At 42.3% G+C, this 25,083-nt stretch overlaps 1 protein-coding gene across 6 annotated transcripts in view; it reads right to left on the reverse strand.

Annotated features, from left to right (window-relative positions):
• The window catches only part of babo (TGF-beta receptor type-1 babo), a 157,449-nt gene that overhangs the window by 118,677 nt on the left and 13,689 nt on the right, over positions 1 to 25,083 (reverse strand). For 4 of the 6 annotated variants that reach the window (XR_011511216.1, XR_011511215.1, XM_070531396.1 and 1 more), the window contains one exon: positions 16,937 to 17,094. Coding sequence is in view for 4 of the 6 variants with exons in the window: in XM_070531396.1 (XP_070387497.1) it covers positions 16,937 to 17,094 (158 nt within the window). In the remaining 2 variants the exon portion in view is untranslated. Of the gene's footprint in view, positions 1 to 16,458; positions 16,617 to 16,936; positions 17,095 to 25,083 lie in introns of those variants that run through there. The other 2 variants (XM_070531399.1, XM_070531398.1) reach the window with 2 other exon arrangements.

A 25,083-nucleotide genomic window follows, 5' to 3' on the forward strand; every position in this document is an offset into this window, starting at 1 on the left:
TTCTCATGTGCCTCAGTACTTAGTAAGAAAGATGGCGAGGCTCCCAATAGTTTTCTGCTTTTGGAATGCCTCTTAAATAAAATGCAGCAGTTTCACCTGAAAGGCGGAACATTGACAGAGATGGCAAAGTGTACCTAACTGCACAAGGTAAGGCTTGTAGCTTTATCAACTATACAAATTGCAGCAAACATTCGCTTACCAATTAAATTAACAAGCACGGTGCCAATTGCATACAAATATGAACAGATCTCACTAGATGACCTGACCGCAACACGCACTGTAATGACAATGGCATGACGAAGAGCCGGGAACGAATGCTTTGTGATGTCGCTCCCTTCACTGTGCCTCCGAAAGTTGAGGTCATGCGACCTCCAACACTAGGCACCTACCACAGATCCTAAACACCATGCGCAGATGGCATATGCGCAGCCACAGCCAGGCTAAAGAAGGAGTCGTGCATACCCTAGAGCTTGCTTGATCACGTGACCTCCAATTTTGGGCACGCAGGAAGAATGCGTGCATCAAGGCAACATCCATCTCGGCTTACCTTTGCACACCTAGGCACCTTTGCACCCGAGTGTCCATCCGTCTTATCATACATGGGTTTAATACGGAACATAATGCAACAGCAAAAAATTTGTCCCAAAGTGTCCAGTATAAAGTATGAAGAATGAAGTTTTTTATAGCAATAAGAACACCTTCATTTGCAGAAGGCAAATTACTACACTGAATTCATCAGATTAGCTGGGAAATAAAACAACTTGTCAAAACCGGTGTTTTTCCCCTCATTTTCACATTGAACCCCATCGCACAAATTTCAATGGACAGCTAAAAAAAAAAATGGTAGGAGTATAGCTCACAATGGTGGGAAATACCAGAGCACGCAAATTTTGCAGGAAGCAATATCGCAATTTATAGCAGTTACCTCTCCTGCAGCAACTGGCTGAAGAAAAATTACAGAATGGGCACTTATAAAAAACAGAACAAAAACAACATTGAATGAAGAATAGCATGAATATGCATTAAACTGACAGCAAGATTGTACTTTATGCTTAACTCTTTCCTTACCGGGCCAAAAGGAATCAATCAACTTGATCTATAGTTTTCCAGCACAATGTTAGACATTGCGTTGCAATTCTTTCATGTGAAATGCCATAATGAATAATTACACATGTACAAATAATCAATACTCTCGAATAACGCATCAAATATTGTGCCATTCAATTCGGTCCTCAAATAATGTGAATATTTTTCTAACAGTTTTCAAATACTTCACTTGCGATCCATGTACAATCAGACATGAACTGAAGCAGAAATAAAGCAAATTTCCCCCCTGCCACAGTGGATATCAGCAACAGTAATCTATGCAGAGCGTGCTACATCGCTCAAGCTTGGAACCAAATCTTTGCAGATAAAACGACTGTCATTCGCATTCACATTTTGGTCAGACTTGACATCCGATGTGTGTTTGTTGCTATTTACTGACTCTGCCATCGCATTCTATAGGAATTAAAGCTCAATACACTCGGTTGCAACATTATTTTGATATTACAGTGGCACCATTTGCAGCCATAGAGAAATAGTGCTTTCTTCGCTCTGCCACTGCTGCAGTCAATGCGAATGTCCATTCTAGTTGCCGATGGGCTGGCTGTCTTTTAAACCTCCATTCTGCTAAAGAACCTTTCCAGAAATGCACGCCACAAGGCAGCATTGCAAGTCTGAGCACCACAGCCACCGAAGCAGTCAGCCAGTGTACGTACAGGCTGGCTACCCAGTGTTGGGGACAAAGGGAGAAGGAACAAAACGTAAAGCCTAACCGCCAGCGGAAGCACTGCAGAAATTGCAGCATCGCTCCCTCCGCTAGTAGTTAGGCGGAAAGCATTGTGGAAGAGCAAAGCACCAGGCCACGCATGGCTTGCATGCTGCAGGCAAGGTGAAAAGGCAAGTGTCTGGTGACGGCGGCAGCTGGTGCATGCTCAGGAATGCCTGGTACTTTGACAATATTGTTGGACTAATGTCCAGTCTTACTTTATTTTTTCCCACCGTAGGTTTTTTTTTTTTTTTATCCATCAATATTTTAACAGCGTATGCATAACTTAATACAAACTACCTTTCCCACTGTGTGCAGTTTACACTCGCACAAGAGCACATAGTCAATATCGGACTAACCTTCGGCAGAAGCTTGACCAGAAGTCTAATCCTTTTTGAACACCGCCTGTGCAAATGCCCTTAATAATTACTGTACAATACTATGTACCACTGTGCAGTAGTGTACAGTACCGTACAAGCCCAGCACAAAGCATGTGAAGGCTCAAGTGCCAGTTCAAGGCACACAAATATGCCTGCTTGCTTGCACAGAAAAGCTGGTCGAATAGAATAATCAATATGAAGAGGCTTGTACATGCTCCCAACCTGAAGAATGCAGTAAAAGATGGAATCAGGTGCTTGCTGCCATGAACAAAAACAAATGCTCCCTGCACCACAGACTCTTGCCCGTTCTCACATTAGCAAAGCTTTTTCACATAGCATGGGCGTCACTATGGCAAATATTCATGCAAACAAACCTGCGCTAATTTGTTGGGCTTTTTCGTTCTTTTTCCTCAAAAACTATCGTTTAAAAATTCTCTAAAGCTATCTGAGCAATTATTTATGTTTTACTTCCATTCCAAAACAAATGTCAGGACACAATTAAATTATCATGCTAAGTGTTGCGACTAATACGTCTTGAAATAAAACGTTAAAACATAAAGGCACTGAAAATGAGCACATTTCAAGCAGTAAGGAAAGAGTAAATGAAGAGCAAACAGTGATACGCTATCACTAAACTGATAAAAAAGTACTGCCACATTGACAGTGCAGTCAAAAACATGGCTCGCCTACACAAGCAGAAAACTTTTACTGTCAATATCAGCACATCAAAGACAACAGAAAAAAGAAACTAGCTAGCATACTGATGTCACAGCACAATTGTAATACCAGAAGAATTTGCAATATTATACAGAATAGAAAGTAGAATAAAAACTGCCTGGAATTACTACTTTCAGCAATGGAGTTGAATAAACAATGGTATGCCTCTTTAGAGGTACCAAGGAAACCAGAATATAGAGAATAAACGACAAGCATAAAAACTGCCATATAATGGGGCTAAGCAAAATATACAGTCACGAACCAATATTCATAGAAACAGAGGGGACTAAAGCTGTCCTTACAGTAACAGTTTGAAATAAAAAGAGAAAAGGAATACATGGCCTGATGGCCCCTGATCACCACCCCTAAAGAGAATATAGTGTACATTGGCACAACCTTCCCACCCGCCATTACACTGGCTGGAGATTAATTTTCAGCACAGTCATGCTACCCAGCTAGGCCTAACGGGCACTGTTTCACCTGAGTTGGTGACATGTCTGGTACCAATTTGACAAATGCAGCACCCAAGCAGCATGTGAAAGCCCTACCTTAAAGACAAGGGTAAGGGCTATAACCTGAATAGTAGTACCTCAGCTCACAGCCACCATTTTTGCAACACTACGCATGCAATAACCTCTTTAAAAAATCCGGCAAGAGACTGTACAGGTCAGGAAATTTCAATCACCCTTGCACATAAATATGTAGAGTATGTGGCACTGCTGTTAGGATGTCCACATAATGGAGCAAGCCCAATAAAGAATCGGGTATGTATCAGTCGCCAACAGTAGTGGTAAAGCACAAATCCCCTGGCAGCCATGAATACTAGCCTTTCTCACTGAAACGGCAATATATGAATAAGTGTAAATGCATTTAAGAGCATGTCAGTTGCAACCCTTTAGCTTATTTATGGCAAGAAGAGGGGAAATCTTTTTGCAACTCCTCCCACCACCTGTGTTGAGCACAGTGTCTCGCCTGTAGCGTGGACTTAACAAAAGGCATTCCCACCACCGAGTTGAGGAAAGTAGCACCTTCAGGATAAAAGCCCCAGGCAGTTCACTTCTGCAGGGGACAACACTACTGCTTTCTCAAAAAGAAACTCTGCACAAAGCAGGAAAGCACCTTAAACTAGATAAAAAAAACATCTTGAAGGTTTCAAAGCCACTCTTCTTCACAGCTAAGATGATAGTCAATTCTAGTGAACAATAGTACACAACATGTTGGTAAAACGCAACAAATGCCCAAAACAAGGTACCCCATTCCTACTCAAAGTTTCATACAACACAGCAGTGTCACATAATCCAACTGTATACAAAAATTATGGCAGCACCTGCACTTTTCATTGTGGGTCCAACATGCTCATACGAGAAGGTGTTCAAGTTACCTCCTATAGCATATAAAAGCAGTTTTGTCTAATGTGGTCCTTTAACCCCTAAGGGCCCATTTAAAAAAAATCATGGTACCAAAATGACCCAATTTATTTACGACTTGAAATGCTTCAATAACATGTTTAAAATGCAACAATTGCTTATTTGCTGTTATGAATTGGCCATTTCACTCCTGGAATTTGGTAGTATTCAAAACGTGGCACTACACAAAGAGCCAAGCAACAGTCTCCTCTATACCTTCATCACCACCAGTCTTCCTCACTTGAAGAATGAAACACCCTATCCTCCTCACTCTTGCTATCATCATTCAACCTACTGCAGTAACATGCTGCACAGATGACGCAGTTTGTTTGCATGCGTGGAAAAATCGCATGCAAAGATCTCCCATCTAGAGTAAAAAATCTTACTTCAATAAAAGGCCAAAATTCAAAATGGCTACTGCCATTTATGTTGCAAGTGGGAAACCACCTATGACGGCCTCTGCTCGTGAAGAGCAATTCAGAAAGTGGCGAAATACACATGACAAGGTGGGCTTTTATCATAGGCCAAAAAGTGACTTTCACTCATGACTAGCCAAGGTCGTCAAGGTTTCTAAACGATGCCCAAAAGTTCAGCGAGACAGTGCTTGCATGGAATGAAGACCATCAGCAAATGCAAAGACGTCCCCATAGCCGAGCAAGGGATGCAGGCCACACTGTTTACACCCTGCCACTTGCCTAGCATGAGCGAGCGCTGCAGTGTAGCAAGATGGTCATTAACAAACCTGCACTGAAGCAATTCATTCAAGCTTGCAAGAGGAGAAGCTTACATTAGCATAGCACAGTATGCTGGCCACTAGGATTATGAAACGCTACAGTACCCCTAAGCAAATTCTTTTCCAACATCAGACCTACGTCTACTGCAGTACAAAAATATAGAAATGCACATCATGTGCTTTCAAAATGCATGGCAAAGCAGCTCATGTTGTTCACAAGTTTCATTTATTTGTGCTTCATTCAGACATTCAGTAAGGCGTTCTGTTAACACTGCATTTCTCGCCCCCTTGACAGCACAAAGCTAAGCTCAGCTACAATACTGCACACCACACACATTGCGCTCATAAAATAACACGAGCGAAGTGGGAGGAGGCGGGCATCCTCCCTCATAAGTGATGAAGACACAAGGAGGGGAGCAGGGCATTCTCTGGCATGTTTTAGATGCACACACACCCCATGCCAAATATGTCAATAAAAGGTGACAACCAAAAAAGGCTCAACAGCTTTGCCTCCAATCCAAAGTAAAACAAGGCATGCAGTGCACATAACCCATCTTGAGAAGAGCATCCATTGAAGCAATATAGGGAACCATGATCTCCTGGTAGCCTGTGGGCACTTGCCCCGCTGATGTGTGCCGTTTGCAGAAGCGCACATCTTTAGAAAGGCAACACTTACCTCATGGGCCTTGAGCAAAGCACAAGCCTTTACACACACACGCACACACGCACACAGAGGACAGACTGCACAGCACCCTATAAGATGTGTCTTGCTAGGCCTCAGATAAGGGACGCGATGGGGACAATGCCCTTAGAACCAATGATGCAGATTTTAAGATGTGGCACTCTGCGATGATTCTGAAAAAATCTTGATAGCATGGAAAATTACACCTAATAGTTTGAGTGTTAAAGCATGACTGGTTACTCTTTTCCAAGACGTGTAAAATAGATCAGGATTCCTTACAACAATCACAAACTCCAAACGATTTCAACTCTATGTACACTGCTCTAGACGTGCAAGGTATGATTTCCATGTCCAAAGAGAAGTTCCAAAATTGGAGCAACAGCCTAACAGAACAAACTAAGGACGACTGACCAAGGGCCCAAGGTGGGTATGAAGGCAAGAGAAGGTACCGCAAACACTTACAAATGACAAGCAATCGAGTCCTGCAGGCTGATCCGGCTACACTCATCCCTTATAAATCCCAACGTTGCCTATCCAACGAATTCCACTCCAGGCTTCAGTAATTCTAATTTCTTCTCCATGTCATTTCAATGGGGTTTTGAAACAAAAGATGCACAAACAGAGAAGAAAGTAAACTATAGCAAATACAGAACTGATTAGAGAAAAAAAAGAGGGGTATAGGTGGAACACTGTGCAATCCACTTATAGGGGCATTCATTAGTGGCTGTCTTCTTTTATATCCAAATCAACAAGGAAGGTAACAAAATACCTTTTGCTACCTTGGCATGACAATTTTTATAATTGTCAGTGGACATTGTGTACCCCGGGTGGTAACAGCAGAAATGCGATGATGTGCTCACATCAACTGCTACATAAAATAAGCAGGCGCACATGGTTTATACCCTTGCCTTTTGCTGGCCAAATGCATTGCAATCACATTCCAATGCATTTTTAAAGGCCTGTCAATATGTGTACACCTGAAGCTTAAAAAAAAATAAAGCTGCACCCACCCTCTCAAATAGCACGCTGATCAGAAATTTGATGTGCAGCTGTGATTCTTTCAGTACTGCTTTCATGCAAGCTATATGCAAAACTCAGAACAATGCCAGCTCTCCTTCACACACCAGCACGTCCTCATTCACCACCAGTGCAAACGACAAAGCCAAGTCTACTTAATGCGGCCAAACGAGGGTGGCATCAAAAGCACACTCTACAATAAGTACCACTCACTTCATAGTTATCATTAATGGGACTGCATTTAAGTTGGACTGAAACCAGGTGCAAGGATTCTGAAATATTCAGCTGAAGCATGAAATAGTATTCAATGTACCTTCACAAAACTCCACATGGGGCCAACCCAGCCTTCTTAACCCTTTGAGGGTACTGCCATACATGTACAACAGCGACGAAACGTTTAATAAAAACATGTTTTTTCTTGGAACGAAATGCCACCTAATGTCCCACTGGAGGTGCCGCAACCTTCTGTTACACATAGAAAACATTCTTATCGTGCTGCCACCCCTCGGCTTTGCTAAAACTGATTTTACACTTCGCTCTATAGTGGCTGCCACGGTAGTAGTTTGAGAGTATTCGCACTTCGCCAGAGTTCCCTATATGCGTACTCATGCCCATGCTTGTGTACTTATCGGCATTCTTGCGCATTGATTTGAGTTACAGGCGTCAAGTAAAATTACTTGTATCTCGTCTTTTATCCCTCAAAGCATTACTTCAAGATGCTTGCCCACATTGTTCTCCCTTAGGTGTACTTTGTTTACAGGCAGGCATCTCTTATGCGAAACGCACAAAACCAGATGGAATCTCGTGTCGCGATATAAACAGCAATTATTGCAAGTTTTTTGCTCACTGTATTTTTACAGGTATGCTCCACTACATGCTTGTGGCATCACAAGCATGCCCAGCCTAGCTTTTGCTATGCCTGCGTGTCCTGGGGCCTCAAACAATCGACTTCATTCTTCTGGCCCTTGGTTCCGACATTGCTCAGGGGCCGTCACACCACTGTCTTTCAATTAGAATGTCTCAAAATGCAAGCCCCAGTGGTCTAAAACCTATTTAAAACATAAAAATAAGTTCTGTGAATGTTACTGCATTTGTGAAGAAACTATTATGCCAGTTTTTCCATGTTTTCAACAGTACACCATGTAAAAATAACACACAAAAATTGTTACTTTATTGTCGCCTAAAAAAATTATTTCCCTTATTTTTTCTCAAAATGAGCCGCTCTGAAGAATACATCTTGATAAGAAAATGTGACCCTGTGGGGGATGCTTTTCAGAGAGAAATTTCACTCTCAAGAATGAAAGCTGCACACAATGATTATGACGACCCATATAGCAAAGTTATCTCAGCCAAATTTTACTCGCGTTAACCCACGAAAGGGACCAACAACCACCAAGAATGTGTCTCAAGATCATTGTGCCGATGAAAAGATAGCAATTACAATAACAGAAACAAGTGTCCCTTAAACGTGAAATTATATTTTTAAATCAGTACTGAAAGTTGCTCAAAAATGACCCGTCGCGACTCTGTGGTGAAATGTGACACAGGGACTTGAAAACCGTATCCAATTCTAAATAAATGTATAGGCCTCTGTTCGATTCAAATGGTCCATCAATAAGTTTCAGATGCTCCATCTATAAATTTTTAAAAATGTTTGTTTCCTAATATTGCAAACTACGTCTCTGCGTATTTGGAATGTGGAGATCAGTTTAGCAAAAGTGGCGCTGCCTGTGTGCAAGGAAAGGGAACCATTCATTGACGTGTCGCCGCAATTGGCTCCGAGTAACAGAGGCAAAAGTGATTGCAGACGTGGAAGCATGCCATGGCTGCCATGTCTCTTTTCGCCAGCAGGAAGTTTGGCAAAACAGAAAAACGTCCTTAACATCTCCACATTAATAAGCAGTTGTTCAAGCTGTCTTTATGGATGCAACTGCAGCTTTTAATGAAACAGCAATTCTGCAGCCTAACTTTCATGTTTCTGTCGCCACTGATATCCGTTTTCACTGTTGCCGGTGCCCGTACACAATAAGTAGAAGAGAGTTTGGAAATTTTTAAAACATCATTTTCCAATGTGCAGACGTTTCCCGAATGAACTGCTGCCAGCATAGATACTTCAGATAGGCTTTCCACTACACCAAGAAATGGGGTATCTTGAAAATTGCTTATCGGCCCCTTTAAGGCCCAAGAAAAATCTAGCAGCAAGATTCGATTGATTTTTGGTAAAAATGATTTTTTCACACTCTAACTGCACTGTTGAAGTTTCATAAATTGCACTTTATTCCTTTCAAATGCTGCATGGTGTACTTTAAGGGAGTGGAAACCGATGCAGGTAATATTTTGGAACTTCCTAAAACAAAAAGGCTTCCAGCAAAGAGTCAAATTTAACTTTACGTGGGACTTCTTACCCTTGCGATAGCAAAATTAGCATTTAAGTGGGAATTATTTTTTGGCCGAGATGTGTTTTTACTATTCAAGTGTGCAACATACGATTTCAGCAAGTAACGTGGAATGACTTTAGTACTACCTTCGGAGACATGCACAGTGCTAATACATGATTAATGTATTATTAATGCATTATTGATATTTTATGATGGATGCAGGCATACAAGACTGAATTCATAACTTGGCTATAAGGTGGTTGAACCATTCAACATACTGATGGACTCTCCTCCGATGGAAATCTGTTTCTTCCATTAAAATCCTGCTCCAATACTTACTTGGCAACATTCTGACCTATCAAGAGATGGGTTCTGCCTCTCCAATGCAGGTTACCCTCGTTTTATTGCATAGTTAATCTTCTTTGGCATAGAAATATACATCGCCTTTGTTGTTTTCTGTTTCCCCTTGCTTAATACCCAATTTGTAATAAAACTGTGCTTAAAATCATCCCTTTTTATTTAAAAAACACTTCAAGAATACCCCTTTTTTATTTATCTATATTTATTGTAACATTTTTACCTACTTTATTGCCTGAGAAGACAAGAGCATCGTAATCTTTATCGCTGGCTAGAGAGGAACTGAGAGGAACAATGACAATGTGGCCTTTATTAATAATGATGATGTGATCCTTATTCTTTTATACCTACAACAGTCTCCGAAATATCTGTCGCCAGGAAAAAAATTTCTTGTTAAAATACAGCTGAACACCACCCTTTGTGCATTGAGAAGAAGCAAACCCTTCAGCTTGCCGGCTTGCAAGGAGCATGGCAAGGTCAAGGCCGCCCATATACTCTTATTTGCATCTACTTTGCCTGTCGCTGCGATAAGAGTCTAGGGATCCCTGGCACCTCACAGTATTTGCACTGGGGTCATTTGTACAGGATGATATATATACTTTTTTTTGTCATTCATTGGAACTCTATACTCATGAAATTTAGTCTTATTTTAGTAGTACTCAAATATCAAATGCCTTGTCTAATTTCCTACATAGTCAAATAATCAATGGCCTTATGTCCTAGCCTGCTGCTGAATGCAACTGCAGTGTCGAAGAGCAGGGTGCGCAGAAATACAGCATGTTTCACCTGTAACGCTTAATGCGAAAAAGAAATAGGCGAGTCATGTCCAATTCTTTTCTTATACCCCATATTTCTTGCACCGCTTATCTGTGAATATACAACTTTACCAACCTGCCCGACTTGTACATATACTATTTTATTTGCATCTACTTTGGCTGTCGCTGCGACAAGAGTCGAGGGATCCCTGGCACCTCGCAGTATTTGCACTGGGGTCATTTGTACAGGATGATATATATACTTTCTTTTTTCATTCATTGGAACTCTATACTCACGAAATTTAGTCTTATTCTAGTTGTACTCAAATATCAAATGCCTTGCCTAAATTCCTACATAGTCACATATTCAATGGCCTTATGTCCTAGCCTACTGCTGAATGCAACTGCAGTGTCGAAGAGCAGGGTGGACAAAAATACAGCATGTTTCAGCTGTAACGCCCACTGCGAAAAAGAAATAGGCGAGTCATGTCGATTTCTTTTCTTAGTCCCCATCTTTCTTGCACCATTCATCTGTCAATACACAATTTTAGCAACCTGGCCAACTTGCCGCACTGGTCAAAATTTATCCATCGAAAAAAGAAAAAGAATTGTGAAAGTTGGTGCTTAAAGACTGGTGACGAGGAAGAAAGCCTCTCCTGCCAATTTCCCAAGCTGTTCTTCGGTACCACTTTAGGGCTTCTTTAACTAAAATATGTGCAGTTTACTTTTGCATCACTATATGTGGATTGCACAGGAACACTGGTGAAAACGAAAAGCAGGATGGGAAAAAAGAAGATGGCACAGCCAAACTCTGGCCATGCTTGGTGGACTGTTGCCACATTGCAGTGCTAAGAATTCAAGTCATGCTGTTTTAATTGTCCTCCATGTGTTTGTGGAGAGAGGAAAACCATCCCGAGTAAAGTACCTTGGGCTGCAGATGGTTCAACTTGACTGCATTCAAGCAGCTGCAATTGCAAGACGTGGACACAACAAGGATGTTAAAGCAACAGCACAGTGCTTCAAAACACAAGGCCTCCCCAAACCCTCTGGCATTCCCTCGAGCAAGCTACAGCAATGTAGTACCTGGCTGAACAAGCATGCCAAGTAATCAGTACCTGTGGAGCTTCTTAAGAAACAGCCCCTTTCTAAAATCATCCATCAAGGTAGCATTAAAACAGCAGGAACCCATACGATGAACAGCCATTGCTCTTGCAAAAACTTCCTCTGAATGCTGTAGCATCAATGACAAAGCATCCATTAAAGCATTACACGCTGCTAGTTTCCATTTAGATGTTGCCAGTCAATGAAAGGATTACAAGCTGTGTGCACACACAAGGTTAGTTAGCCGAGCAGCTCTCATCTGGTGGCAGGCACAGGTTCAGTAATTTTTTGTAAAAATATGAAAGGAGGTGTAACAGCGTATTATACTTGGGAAATATACAAATCTGCAAGTTTCACTACATAGAAGCATTGTAGAATTAGCACAGTGTTGGCAAACATTAACCACCAAAGCATAAAAAGTACTCATGTTCTTGCTACAACCACAAATTAGACTCAACAATAAAGATTATGTGAAAAAGAACACTATTTTTTAGCCTTCCGTAATGGCGTGCCACACTAGTGTTACCACTCTAGCGCAAAATGGGCTTGCAGCACAAGACTTTTATTACAAGTGCCGTCATCTTATCGAATTGCATACATGGCAAACAGTCAATTCTCAACCTATTTAAATAGCCGAATTACTGTGAATAAAGACCGCGTTATTCTGTTCCACTACAACTGCCAATGCATTAATCACCTTTAGGACTATGCACAAACAGTGCAGCTGAGACAAGGACACACAGTGTGTCCTTGCCGCAGTTTGAGCCTAGATAAACCAACCAGCCCTCACCAAGATGTTAATAATGTCCTAATCACCCTCACTGCCACCAAGTTGCTTGCTTCGCCTTGTGGATGACAAGTTCACCAACTGTTTCAGTTTTCATCAACCTTTCCAAACCTCATAACGTATTGATCTCAGATATTTATCAAGCATACGCACCTCATAACTAATCACTGCTTGGTAGCACATGTCACTCTATATTTAAGCACATTAACTTCAGTTTCATAGTCATAACATGCCACAGTTTTTTAGATTCCTAATGATGGTACTGCCAGAACCAAGCTTTCAGTGTATAAATTAACACAGAAGTAACCAGTGGTCACAACATGTGTGAAACATGTATTACAAGACAACAGTTAAACTGTCATGTAAATAGAAAACAAAAATACCATTAACCTAGACATAAACAAAACAGTCATCAAAAAAATATGGTAGGCTTTCATGTGACTGAAAGTCACTAAAGGACAGGTATAAAAATTGTGTATTCGGGAAAAAATTAGTAAAGCTTTGTTGAATTTTCAAAAAGTAACTAAACATGCTGAGCTCTACATTTACATGATTGTGAACGAGATAAATGGTCAAGTGACAAAGCCAAACCAAAGATTCATAATTAAGGACTCCAAGGACTGGCAATTATGTTTAGCCAAAATTTTGCTGCCAACTCCACCATTAGAGCTTTGTGCAAGTAGAGAGCCTACATAGATTCCATTAATAGTACCAGCACTTACCAGAAATCTGAGGGTTGCACAGGAACATCAGTTAAATTTTAATCACCCATAAACTGAGACATTGAAGAAAGTATCGCGTGCTGGCATGTCTAACTTCACAGGACTCATAGCCTCAAAACCTTAACATGTGCTGTCACACCAGAATGAAACAAGAATGGGAAGGCGCATTTCCATTTCAACATTCAGCAATGTGCAAAACACTGGTGCGATTCATTAAAAAATTTGAACACATTTAGCACCATGTTACAGCACACTAACACACAATAATTTCAGTAGTTAGGCATGACAGGGGTTCTCTTCCCACATGTGGTTCATTAATGCACGGTAGCACAATTAAAAGCAACAGCACTAGAGTAGCACTAACAGACACAATCATTGCCAGCTAAAGATTTCAAGCAGGGTCTACATCTACAACTGAGCATGCAGCATCTAACAACAAGATGAGGCAGGTCAGTGGAGGTCTCCACCACTGGCAGACACAGAGCAGGAAGGACACAGGTCAGGCAACATGCCCAAGATTGGCAGAAGAGCTCACTGCAGTCCACCTAAAGCTGAGAGACTGGTCATCACATCATCTTACGAAAGCACAGTTAATGCTCTCTGCATGCCCAGGGACAGAAGAGTCACAAGACAAAATGTGCTTTCGTCTACATCTGAAACAAGGCCACACCTTTGTTCTCCACGCCATTATTTGTTGTACGCTCGCTACACTAGCAGTCCTCATTTACAGCAACAGCAGCGGGCTCTCCCTGTAGCTAGGACCACCCCTGTCAGTAGCCCTGACAACCTTGCTAAGTCTGGGCTTACCGAGCACCACAGTGCATCCCACATTACTGCAGGGGCACCAGTAATGCTATGGCAACAGTGAATCCTGAAGACACCAGCAGTATTTCAAGCCTCAAGTGCAGGCAACAACGCAGGCTGAGAAATTACAACGCTTGCATTTAGTAGTCGCACACTTATTTCCTCTGTGTAGTTGACACTGCCACTGACAGAGCTCAAAAGCATAAATTTAAAAAATGCACAGTCAATGGGTCATGACAAATGCAAAGCACAGCCAAAAAGCAACCACAACTTGGCTATGAAAGAAAATCCAAACATCTTGCTATGCTTTAAACACGGCCTTCCACTGGACATGTGCACACACATCCTGATGTCACACGGCCCTCTCAACATGGCCACCTACTTGGAAGCCCTAGAATACCACACACCAGCACAGTGGACCAAGCAGGAGATCAAGTGAGGGCCACAATTTATTGTCTCTTGCACAACCACAACTGACATCTCGTTGTTGACAAGCATTAAAGTGGGAAGCAGGCAGGCAACGTTCAGTGTTCTTTGCTATGTATCCCGTCAAAGCCTGCCAGCATACCCAGTACACCAGCACAACAAGGCAGCATGTCTGGAGCATTGTTAGCAACACTAAGGTTTAGGCCAGCCAATATTTTCCAATAGGGATCACTATGTTCAGCCAGAGAGCAAGCAAGCAGAGACGCATCATCAGACCAGTCAAGTTCTGAGCAGTACCGATACATGGTGAACTAATGTCTTCTGTAACCATAAAGAGCAAAAAGTGGAGTGGTAAATGACCCAAACATGCAGTACCATGGCCTCCTCAAAAATAAGGCTAAAATGCTGTCATCTGCTAAGCTCACACAAAGCACTCACACAAAGTACACCACAGTGAAAATCAAGGCTCTGCATTCTGAACAAAATCTGTACCTGGCATACTAAGCAGACCTGGCATTGAGCAATTTTCACTAGTACGAAAGCCCTTCAAGCATCCTTTGAAGAAAAAAAGAAAGAGACTGATGAGTTGTAAGCAGTAATACATTTCCAACTTGGGTATGGCCCTCAAATTCATATTCTGCGAGAGCTACACGTTGATTATGCATTTGCACACAATTTTGAATGAGCAAGGGAATATGTTGGAAATTTTACTGTTTTAATTTTATCTCTCTTATTATGCAGATAAAAAATTTGTGGTTACTGTTTTACTGTGCCTCGCACACATAACACCAGGTTATGATGGCAAGTGGTGTGAAACCAATGCACACGTTCATGCAACCTAAGGTTACTGCTGCATTTTCCATCAGTTCCAAATGTTTCGGTACATCACATATGACAACACTAAAGAACTGGCAGTTTCGCCATAGGGTGAAGCACTGACTGCTCTTGAATTTCTCGAATGGTGGTCAAACTATACATGGGTCCAAATAACGCAGACACAGTATATGCGGGTGCACCAAAATCTCTGGCACCCTTAAAAGCTTTAATATGCCATTAGGGACTGTACTGATATCGCGCCAATATGATGCCTGTAGAGAGCCGTGGCAGTATAATTACATTACTTTCAGGTTCGAGCAATGCTATTGTTTTGCACTTTTAAAGATCGTCTGAGGAGATTTAGGATAAAAGGTATGCACTGTGAATGCTATGTCTCATGAAATTCATTTGTCGGCTGCCATTCTCAAAATTCTTAAGAATAAGTAAGACCTGGTATGAGTAACTTTAGTGTTTGCATAGTGTAGCAATATAACTGGCATATACGGCATAGATAAGCATATAGCATACATATACTTATATATATATGCTGAGCCCCAAAATGATGATGGCAGCTAAAATTTGCTCGCAGTGTGCATATAATTTCTATCGTAATAAAAGCCAGCAAATGAATACAGAAGTAAGAGTTCTGCCTAATACTTAAAGGGGGACCATGCACTTCATTATTTTTTTTCCAGGTAGATTTTGATGAAAATTGCGGTTTTATGTATTTCAATGTGCTAATTTAAGATATACTTTCTCCTTTCATGCAAAGTAAACAACCTTTTAGAAATTAAGAAAATTTAGTTTTTAGGCCAGCTTGCCTGTCGGTTATTACTTTTAGAAGTTTCTTGTAATAAGATTAGTTTATATTATAGGCCTACTGCACTCTCTAATTGTCTACCTTTCTGACATAAAAAATACCTAATGCGATATAAGTAGAACCAGAGATATTTCTCCAAAACTGCGATACCATCAGAAATGTTTTGCGAAAAAAAAAGTTTCCCGACATTTTTATGGTGATTATGGCAAAGGCTAAATCAATCAAAGATGATACAGGGATCCAATCAAACAAAAACAAGAATGCTCTACACCAAACTGGAGCAAAGGAACGGAAAAAGATATCTGTGCTCCCCCCTTAATACCCTTCAGATCATGCTTGCTATGAATTATTCAGTTAAGCGATTCCAGACAGCTTTAAATCATGTTTACAAGCTTTTTCTTTCACTGGCATCTAACAATGTGTGTTAAGCGTATTCTTCCTCAAGCAATCGCTGAACAATTTAAGTGCATTCGAGCAATGGCTGTTCATGAGTGCACAAAAAATGCACTCTTCAGCTCAAACCGAGCTGCAGTGAGCTACTTGTGGCAAGTTAGTGGTGAGAAGAAAAAAAAAAAGCAGGCAGCAGTAACAAAAGTGGGGCAAGGCAAACGGGTGAGTAAGGACAAGAGAAGAGGCAAAAGTCAATGACAGGAGCAAAAAAATATGTAAACAACAAAATCTGGCAGCTTCTTGCTCAGTAGAGGTTTTCTTGGCTTATTTTTCTGTAGCCCTACCAGTAGGACCCACCTGAAGCCTCTGTGGCCGGAGGAAAGGTTGGACGGAGGTCGCGGTTACAAAAGTCATAATTGGAGCAGCAGTTTATGATTTGGGTAGGATTGTGCGAGCCAGACTTTGAACACACCACTGGATTGTCAGGAGGGAACATCTTTTTTTTGTGGAGACACCTGGCACAAAAAGAGAGAAGAAAAGACACACAGGGAGGAAAAAAAAAAGAGACAATGCAAGTTACTCATGTGCTGACGCTTCTCGGGGCACTCTCAAAAGTTGTAAACATACACCAGCACACAAATGCTTTCCTGCAGCTGGTAGCCAGACGACCACTCGGACGGCCAGAGAGGGGGGAGAAGAGCTGCAGGTTAGACTGGGCCACAAGACACACAGGCGGAAGGGGTGGTGAATGTGTGCATGTGTGTATGTGTGTGTGTGCCAAAAGAAGACCACCCCCTTCCCTCAACCCCACGCCTCTCTCTCTCTCATACCTTACCTATTTGCACACTGGACGGGGAGAGCGTCGGCACGATGTTAAGATTGCAATAGTCGGCTTCTCGGCAGCACTTTATGGCAAAGTGATCGTCTACAGTGTTTGAGTGATGGCAAGCAATTGGGTTGTCAGGGGGAGTGAGTTCTTCCTTTGGAATGCACCTGGGACGAGAAGAAACAGGCCAAGCCACATATACAGAGGTCAAAACACAAGGCGAACACACAGAAGCATTCCCCAAGCCACACATACACAGCCATGTGCTGGCCTCTTCACAAGTCCAGACAGTGCTGCTTCCACCATGTCTCTACAAAAGGTAACGTATGCTTATGCCAAAATTGCCACAGCCTTCAGTACTCATGAAACAGTCCATATTGCTCTATAAACACAAATGATCAAGCTACAATGCAAACAAGCTTTTGCAACAAGTGTTGCGAGCAATGTAGTTCCTCCCATTCAAGCTTTCTCATGAGTAGCTCTCACCCATAGCTTAACATTTTGAAATTCATTTACAAAACAAACAGAGCCATTTTACAAAACAAGGTTTTTTTTTGTTTTTTAATTTAGAAATACCACTGGACTGAGCAGCAAACTGTCAGGAAAATTCAAAGCTGACTGTAGTTCCCGTCAATGTCAGTAAGCGGTAACCTGGTATCTCTAGCCATGAGCGCTCACACTTATGTTCTAAAAACACAATGTTAACACTACCATAGCAAAACGTGAGTATAGGCTGTCTTGGCAACAAATTTCAGCTTAATGCTATGTCAGCTGTATGTCTGTTGAAGCAATGCACCATACTTTACACTGGCTCTTTAGCTGGAAAGGAATCAAGTGCTCATAAGACACATGTAACAGGTTCACCAGTTGTGAATGCAAATAACTGTTCCTTTGTGCACTAGAACATATGTATAGTTCAGCATTTTTGGCTTAAACCGGGGGAAAAAAAAGCATGCCAAGTCTTTTGCTCATTATTCGGCTTTAACCATGAAAGCACATTCACTGCATTGATGGTGATCAAAGGGCTCCAATGAGCCTGGCAAGGTCAAGGTGACACGCCAGCATGCCATCCAAGCTATCTTTACTTATATGTTCCTGTTTTGCCTGCCATTCCATTGAGAAGCAAGAGTACGCTGAGGGAGCCTTGCAAGCTTTAAATTTATGTCAGTGCGGTGGATGAACTGGATAAATTTACTGCTTCTTGAAAACCACACTATGTTATTCTGTGTAGTGGATACAACTACAGTGTTGAAGAGCAGCATGTGCATTGATACAGCATGTTCCAGCAACAAACTTGTTGATCCAGATCATGAAGTAAGATAAACAGGAGAGCCAACTGATCTGATAACAGTGTCCTGTTATTGGGGCGGCGAGGGAGCGATTTTGCCACTTGTGGTACAGATGGCAACACTCGCAGTTACTCCGCACCAGCCACTAGATTTGGCGCATTTCTTTCGCTACTGCGTCACCAACTGCAGTCACCGTCTCCGCCTTGTCTGCTGTCTGCTTCAGCTACAGATGCGTGTGCTGTATGTCGCCTGCTGCATAACAGCGTGCATATCACCTGCCTCAGCTCACGTTGCAGGCGCTCACTTGCCACGATGATCACTGTTAAAAGTTCTCGCAAGACAACTGCCAAATAAACTCGAATGTGTTTACAGCACAAGCAGGTTACATTTCCATCCCTGAAGACTATCCACACGAAGCTCTCACTGTCTCCACTATTAGTACCAAACGTACCACAGGGGGCATCGAGGCTTGTGCTAGATTTTGTGCATGTACAGCAGAACCTCATTGATATGATTCTGTTTTGTAAGATTTCCCGGCGCCAACATTCACGACAGAAAAAAAAGACCCAATACAGTTACGCTTATATTTTATCATTTAATATGACCTTGAAAAACATGACCTTTCAGTACCAACGTTCAGTACATTGCTAAACTGCGACTGTATACGTTGTCTGGAGACCAGGTCCCATGTGAACAAGAAAAGGCCCAGGGCACACACAATCAAGAGCAATAGGCACCCGCTACACCGTGCCCAACCGCCTGTGTCACGTGAAAATGCCAGCACACACTCAGTTTCCTTTTTCGATACTAGCAAATGTCCTCACAGGTCATAACATGTCGCATTCACAGCTCTCGCCACCAATGCTATTGCGATAAGCATCAACTATCTGTTTCACAGACTGTGTGATGCCGTTGGAAGCATACTGCGCGCTTTTAATGGGCGATAACCCAAATGCACTGCCATTCATTGCTGCAGGCAGTGAGCGTCATGCTTTGCTCTGGTGGCATCATATTCCACTGCCAGCCACCAGCTCAATTTTGTTTTCGTTTCCCGTTATGTAAAAGGAGCTTGAGCTGCTGGGACCACACCAGCTAAAGGCACCCCAACGATAAAATTACCTGCCTCAAGAAGCTGCTCATCATCATCATCAGCAGCAGCAGCCTGATTACGCCCACTGCAGGGCAAAGGCCTCTCCCATACTTCTCCAACAACCCCGGTCATGTACTAATTTTGGCCATGTCGTCCCTGCAAACTCCTTAATCTCATCCGCCCACCTAACTTTCTGCCGCCCCCTGCTACGCTTCCCTTCCCTTGGAATCCAGTCCGTAACTCTTAATGACCAAGAAGACCAAGAAGCTGCTGATTCAGGCCAAATTCAAGGATCACAAACGTAACCTTGCCGAAGCCACTAAAACGACACGTGTCTCAGGTCACTGGGGACCCACAAGCTGGGCGCGCATCGGCATCTCATGTTTCAACGATTTGCACAATGCTTCGCATCACATAGATGTCAACTAGTCCAATCTGCCGAATCTTTTTAATGACTTTGGTTAGTACGTTTTTTCTCACGTTTATTTAGAAAACATATAAGTGAGGTTCTATTGTATATCATGCCACAGTGATTGTTGAAAGAAGGTAGAGATGGTTAACCTAGCGGAGAACAGCAGTTAAAAGAGTAAAGAAACAGGACAATAGCACTATTACCATAAACTAAATGTTAATCTACATTTCATTTCACAGCTATGTTAATAACAACATAGGAGCAGCTCCTAGGAACATCCACTCAATGAACAACCCTTAGGGCCAAACAATGAAATCTTTCTTACCTCAGTAAGGAAGCCTTCATTGCGGTGAGGCCACCTTATGTCACTCTGAAAGCTTCCTTACTGAGGGGCCCTCGGTGAAGGCTTCCTTAGTGCTTCCTCAGCAAAAGGTAGCCCCAAAGCTACCTTCATGCGTTCTTACGCCGCTCCTGGCCCTGAACGAGTGCTTCACCTCACTGCTTAACCACGTGACCTTTGCTTGCGCATGCACGCTGTCGCCCACCTGCGGAGAAGCACGAACACGGTACCTCTTGCCAGGCATGTTCGTTTCAGTCACGCGTGCGGCATGGAAGCGTTGCTAGGCGTTGCACGACACCGGCGTGCCAGCGTTGATGGAGCACATCAAGTTTTGCACTGTAATGCGCTACTTTTTTTAAAGTTTAGTAAACAAAACTAGAAGAAAGCGTCCACGCTTCTCTATATTAGCTCTTCAATTCAAAGATTGTGCGACAATACAGAATTTTTTATTGAATAATGGTGTTCACGTAAAGCTTTCAAGAGATCATCTCGAACCCAGGCATGCGGCACCCGCTCCTTACGTGAGGACGGGTGAAGGAGGCCTCACGTAAGGTTGTGAAGCGCTCGAAGAAAAGGAACGTTTCATTGTTTGGGCCTCAGATCATAGGTGCCATGAAAAAGAAACTTTTAGTTTTCCTTGCCATAACTCCACAGTTATCAGAAAACGAAACAGTTCCCGACGACTTCACTAATCCAACATTGAACAAGCTTAACAACCTAAAACCATTCCATGTGCGCCAAAATATCACCTATGAGTTCAACAAAACCAATGTGCTCCAAATGATGACTCAAACCATGATTAAAGTGATACAGAGTACCGCGACAACTGCGTAGCATGACAGCCGCTGGAGACAAGTTGGTACCAAGTGAAAGCAATCGATTTATGTTGACAACTTATCAAAGAACCAAGCAATGCACAGCTCGTGTTTGCAATAGGACTGGCATGCAGCTGTATCCTTTTCTTGTCTGCTTGTCGCCCTCTAAGGCTGCACAACAGCCACTTTTCCAGCTGGCTCTTAATATCCAACTTTAACAGTAATGGCATTTGTGCTAGAAGCTTGCAGAGTCAGAGAGCATGCTGCACGCACCGAGCGTTAGAGAGTCGCCTCTCCTGTAATCTTGCTCTCGGATCCAGATATTCACCGTAAGCCGGTAAACTGAATGCAAAAAATTATTCTGCAACACAAGAGGGTGAAAGTTCATCTGGAAAAGTATATTCAGTGGAAAGAAAGGGGGGGGGGAGGTGAAGATAAAAACTGGAAAAAGTACAATGAATTTTGAGAAAATAATAATTCCAAAGTTCCAAAATATATGTTATCCACAGTTGAAGATGCTGCCTCAACAAAAAAAGTATTTAGAGCATTCCCCTTTTGAAGCACTCCGCAGCTCTTCACATAACAGCCACCAAGTTGTACCTCTAGCTGCGTCTTCCATGCGCTATTGGGAAGCTAACAGCAGCTATAGGCCGTATTTCAATTCCATGGCCAGCTGTTGCGTGGTAGCCTCAAGTAAGCATTTATCAGTGTATTCATGTGCAGAATATTGATAGCATTTTATTTGCCCACCTGGGGTGTATCCAAAGCAAGGAACACAAGCATTTTTGCTTTGCTCACCCAACAGAGTTCGGACTTTCATGCTTTAGTTGCATGGGGGCCTATGCAGTATGCCAAGTTGCAGCAACAGCAGCAGATTCTTCAACTTGTTTGATTTCATTTTATTTCCTTAAAGACCCCGTAGTCGGGGTAATACCACCACTGGCATTATCACACTGGAAGAAGCTCTAGTTTGATGGTGCCTCCACTATTCTTTCTCAGTGGACTGATAAGAGTTGAATCATTTTGACTGTTATTACAAATATCATTTAAGGGGAGACGCGGGTCGAAAAATTGCAGTTTTCTAAAAAAAAATCACTTTTTTGTTTTAAGCTGCATTACCATCTTTGGTCTATAAACTTTTATTTCTGTAAATATCAGGCCGAAATTCGCACGAGAAGTCAGCAGAAAATGCGCCTAAGTGAGCAGCGATAACTCTATAGTCCACCGAAAGTTTAGAAACTCCGCGCCGTTTGCATCGTTCTCACGCAATCGAGCGTCACTGCCCGCCATTTGCAATCATCGGGGCGTGCAGCGTCACCCCTTTCCTCCAAGGTTCAATGGCTGTCAGTCCCGTGTGTTCACGGAGAATAAAAGAAAAACAAGAAAGAAGACGAGACTGTTGCGTTTTGAATTGCGCGAGATGCAGCGCGGCCTTACCATTGGACGGCGGTGCTCCTTTTGTGCAGCAAAGCCGAACCACCGCCGCAGCACGTTCTCGCTAGCCGCACAGTTTCCCGTGTTCTCTCCGCATTTTCTTGAGATGACTAGCCCAAAAAAGTGCAGTTTCGATGCCCGGAAGTATCGAACTCGACACAAGTACCGAGGGAAACGGCGTAAGACTTTTAAAAAAACGACAGCCGGGAACGACGCCCGCGACGCCAGTTAGGCCTACCGCCGACACCGGTCACCGCGACAGTGGTGAAATCAACGCTGCTGTGGATTTCGTCAGTGCATCGCAGAAAAAGATGGAATTCTTCAGAAGTGAATCAAGGTCAGTCGGTGCCCCTGCTGCTAGCACGGTGTTGTGCGAGATCGGCGCATTGACGGCACTGGTGACAGGTTCGGCATGCCCCACTTGCCGTAAACGGAAACTCGACGTCCGAGAAGCAGCTGAGAAGCGCAAAGGACTTTCGTCGTACCTAGAGCTACGCTGTGAAAATCCCGACTGCCCTGAATATGTGCTTTCATTCACGCACACGTGGAAGCGCATCACCTCGGCCGGTGCGTGCGGTGACCCCGGGGCGAACACTTGCTACAACAGCGGGAGCTCACGCGACGGCTTTGCTGTAAACGTGAAGGGAGTTTCGGCAGCGCGGGCTATAGGGGCTGGATATGACCAGCTTTCGCGATTCTGTGCGATCATCGGCCTTCCAAAACCGCTGCATCACAAGACATTCCATGCCATTTCTAAGTGTGACCAAGATTCATGAAAAAACAATTGGATTTTGAAGAATAGAAGGTTTTGAAACTTTCAAACCTGTTTTTTTTTTTTCATTTTCAAATTTTTTTATATTTTCGTGTCTTCCGGGAAGCGTGTTGTACACTTGGAATTGGAGTATACTAACGAAATTTGGCATACGTACTCTTGAAGGTATGTAGAATGCAGATATCTACTTGAAATTTCAATATCAGTCGTCAATAATTACAATAGTACAAAGTTATGTCTCACGGAACTGAAAGAAACAATGGTTGAAGTGTCACAATTTTTTTGTCCCACTTCCAATAACTGAACACGTTTTTTGACTAGATATCGGCACTCTGTGATCTATGAAGAGCTAAATAAGCTATAGCACAACACCTTTTGTGAAAGTTTAGTTCATAAAAAAGTGCCCGTAAAGATCACTATAATTTGTCATTCAGTATAATATAACTCGAGAACTATAGCAACTACACAAAAACTAATTGCATATTTGAAATCTGCATAAAGAACTCTCTAAATTGCTGAATTTTGAAGTCTCTGGTACAAATAATAAAAAAAAAGTTGTTTCGAGGAGCCTCCCCTTAAAGCATGCAGATATAGTTTTTCAACACGCACTCAATCGGCTAGCATTATTTTCATTTCCCGTAGTCGTGGGGTGCATTGACAGATATATAGCAGCCACATAATCAGAGTTGGTGAATGTATGCCTGAAAAAAAAAAAAGTAAAAAATAGAAACATATGCTGCAGCATCAACTAATACCATTTATCGCACTGAGGTAATGAGGTGGATGTTATGTCAAGGCAAAGTACTGCTAAAAATGTTCACTAGAAGACAGGGTGCCTGAACCAAAGGTCTCACCGATACAGTTGCTTGCTCAATGTGCTCAAGTTAGCTGAAATGCAAAACCCACAATATGCAGCACACCTGCTCAAAGGTGGAAAACCTCACAAGGTGAAGTGCATAGTCAGGTGGGCTCAACCTCATGCCTGAGCGTGACCGAGGGCTGCACAGTTTGTACAGCCATTTTGTTGCACACATTTAGCACTTGCGTCAACACGTAGGTGCAGCTCACCAAAGCCAGACTTCTTGCAGAACATCCATGAGGCATGCTCTGTGTGCTTACTCAAGTGGTATGATCATCCCCACTAATGAGAGGCACAATGAGGAAGGGCACACGCAAAGCAAGACGTTAACAGCAGCCCATTGGCACCACAAGCTGCAAAACAGAAAAGCCCCTCAAACACACTATTACAAAGAAAGCAACAGGAAATGCTCCACTAAACCAAGTCTCTGTCCTTCCAACTCTATGAGAGTGCACACAATGCAGCCCACACTTTCAAACATTGCAACTGTCATCTCTGTCACGGTTTCTTGAACAGTAGCAAGTCTATTGCATGGAGTTGTATGATATGGTCATGCCAGGACTTAATAGCTAAAAGAATACAAGATATTTAATCGCACTAATTTAGCAAGCAAGCAATTACATAGTCAAGCAAAAACCATTCAAGTCTAGCTTTCAGTAACAAAAATTCAAAAGTAATTGCCCAAATTTTTGTAAGGACACAAAACGTCTGATAAAGCAAGTTGGCCAAGTCTTAGCTTGAGCTAGACCTGAAGGAAAAATAATAACTAGCCCTTGTTTTTTTAAGTAAGGTTGCTGAGATATTTTATATATTTGCATATATTTTATATATTTTTATATATTTCACAAGGTGAAAGTACAAAGACTTGTTTATTTTTTTCATGCTGATTTTAAATATGTAATGTTTCTTGTAGGTCAACTAGTTCAGGAGACAAAGCTATGACTACATTGTTTCTGGAGACAATAGGAAAAAACTGCTCAGTAGAAAGCCGATATAATTGGATAGATGGACACTAGAATATGCAATAAATGCAGTGCTGAAAGCAGTTTTCAAATCAATTCATAATTAGTCATTCTGCAGATGTTCAAAGCTCAGTATCTGTACCATAACTATTGAGAGGAAAAAACACAATCAAATCTTAAATA

The sequence above is a fragment of the Dermacentor albipictus genome, chromosome 1, assembly GCF_038994185.2.
Source record: "Dermacentor albipictus isolate Rhodes 1998 colony chromosome 1, USDA_Dalb.pri_finalv2, whole genome shotgun sequence".
Lineage (NCBI taxonomy): Eukaryota > Metazoa > Arthropoda > Arachnida > Ixodida > Ixodidae > Dermacentor > Dermacentor albipictus.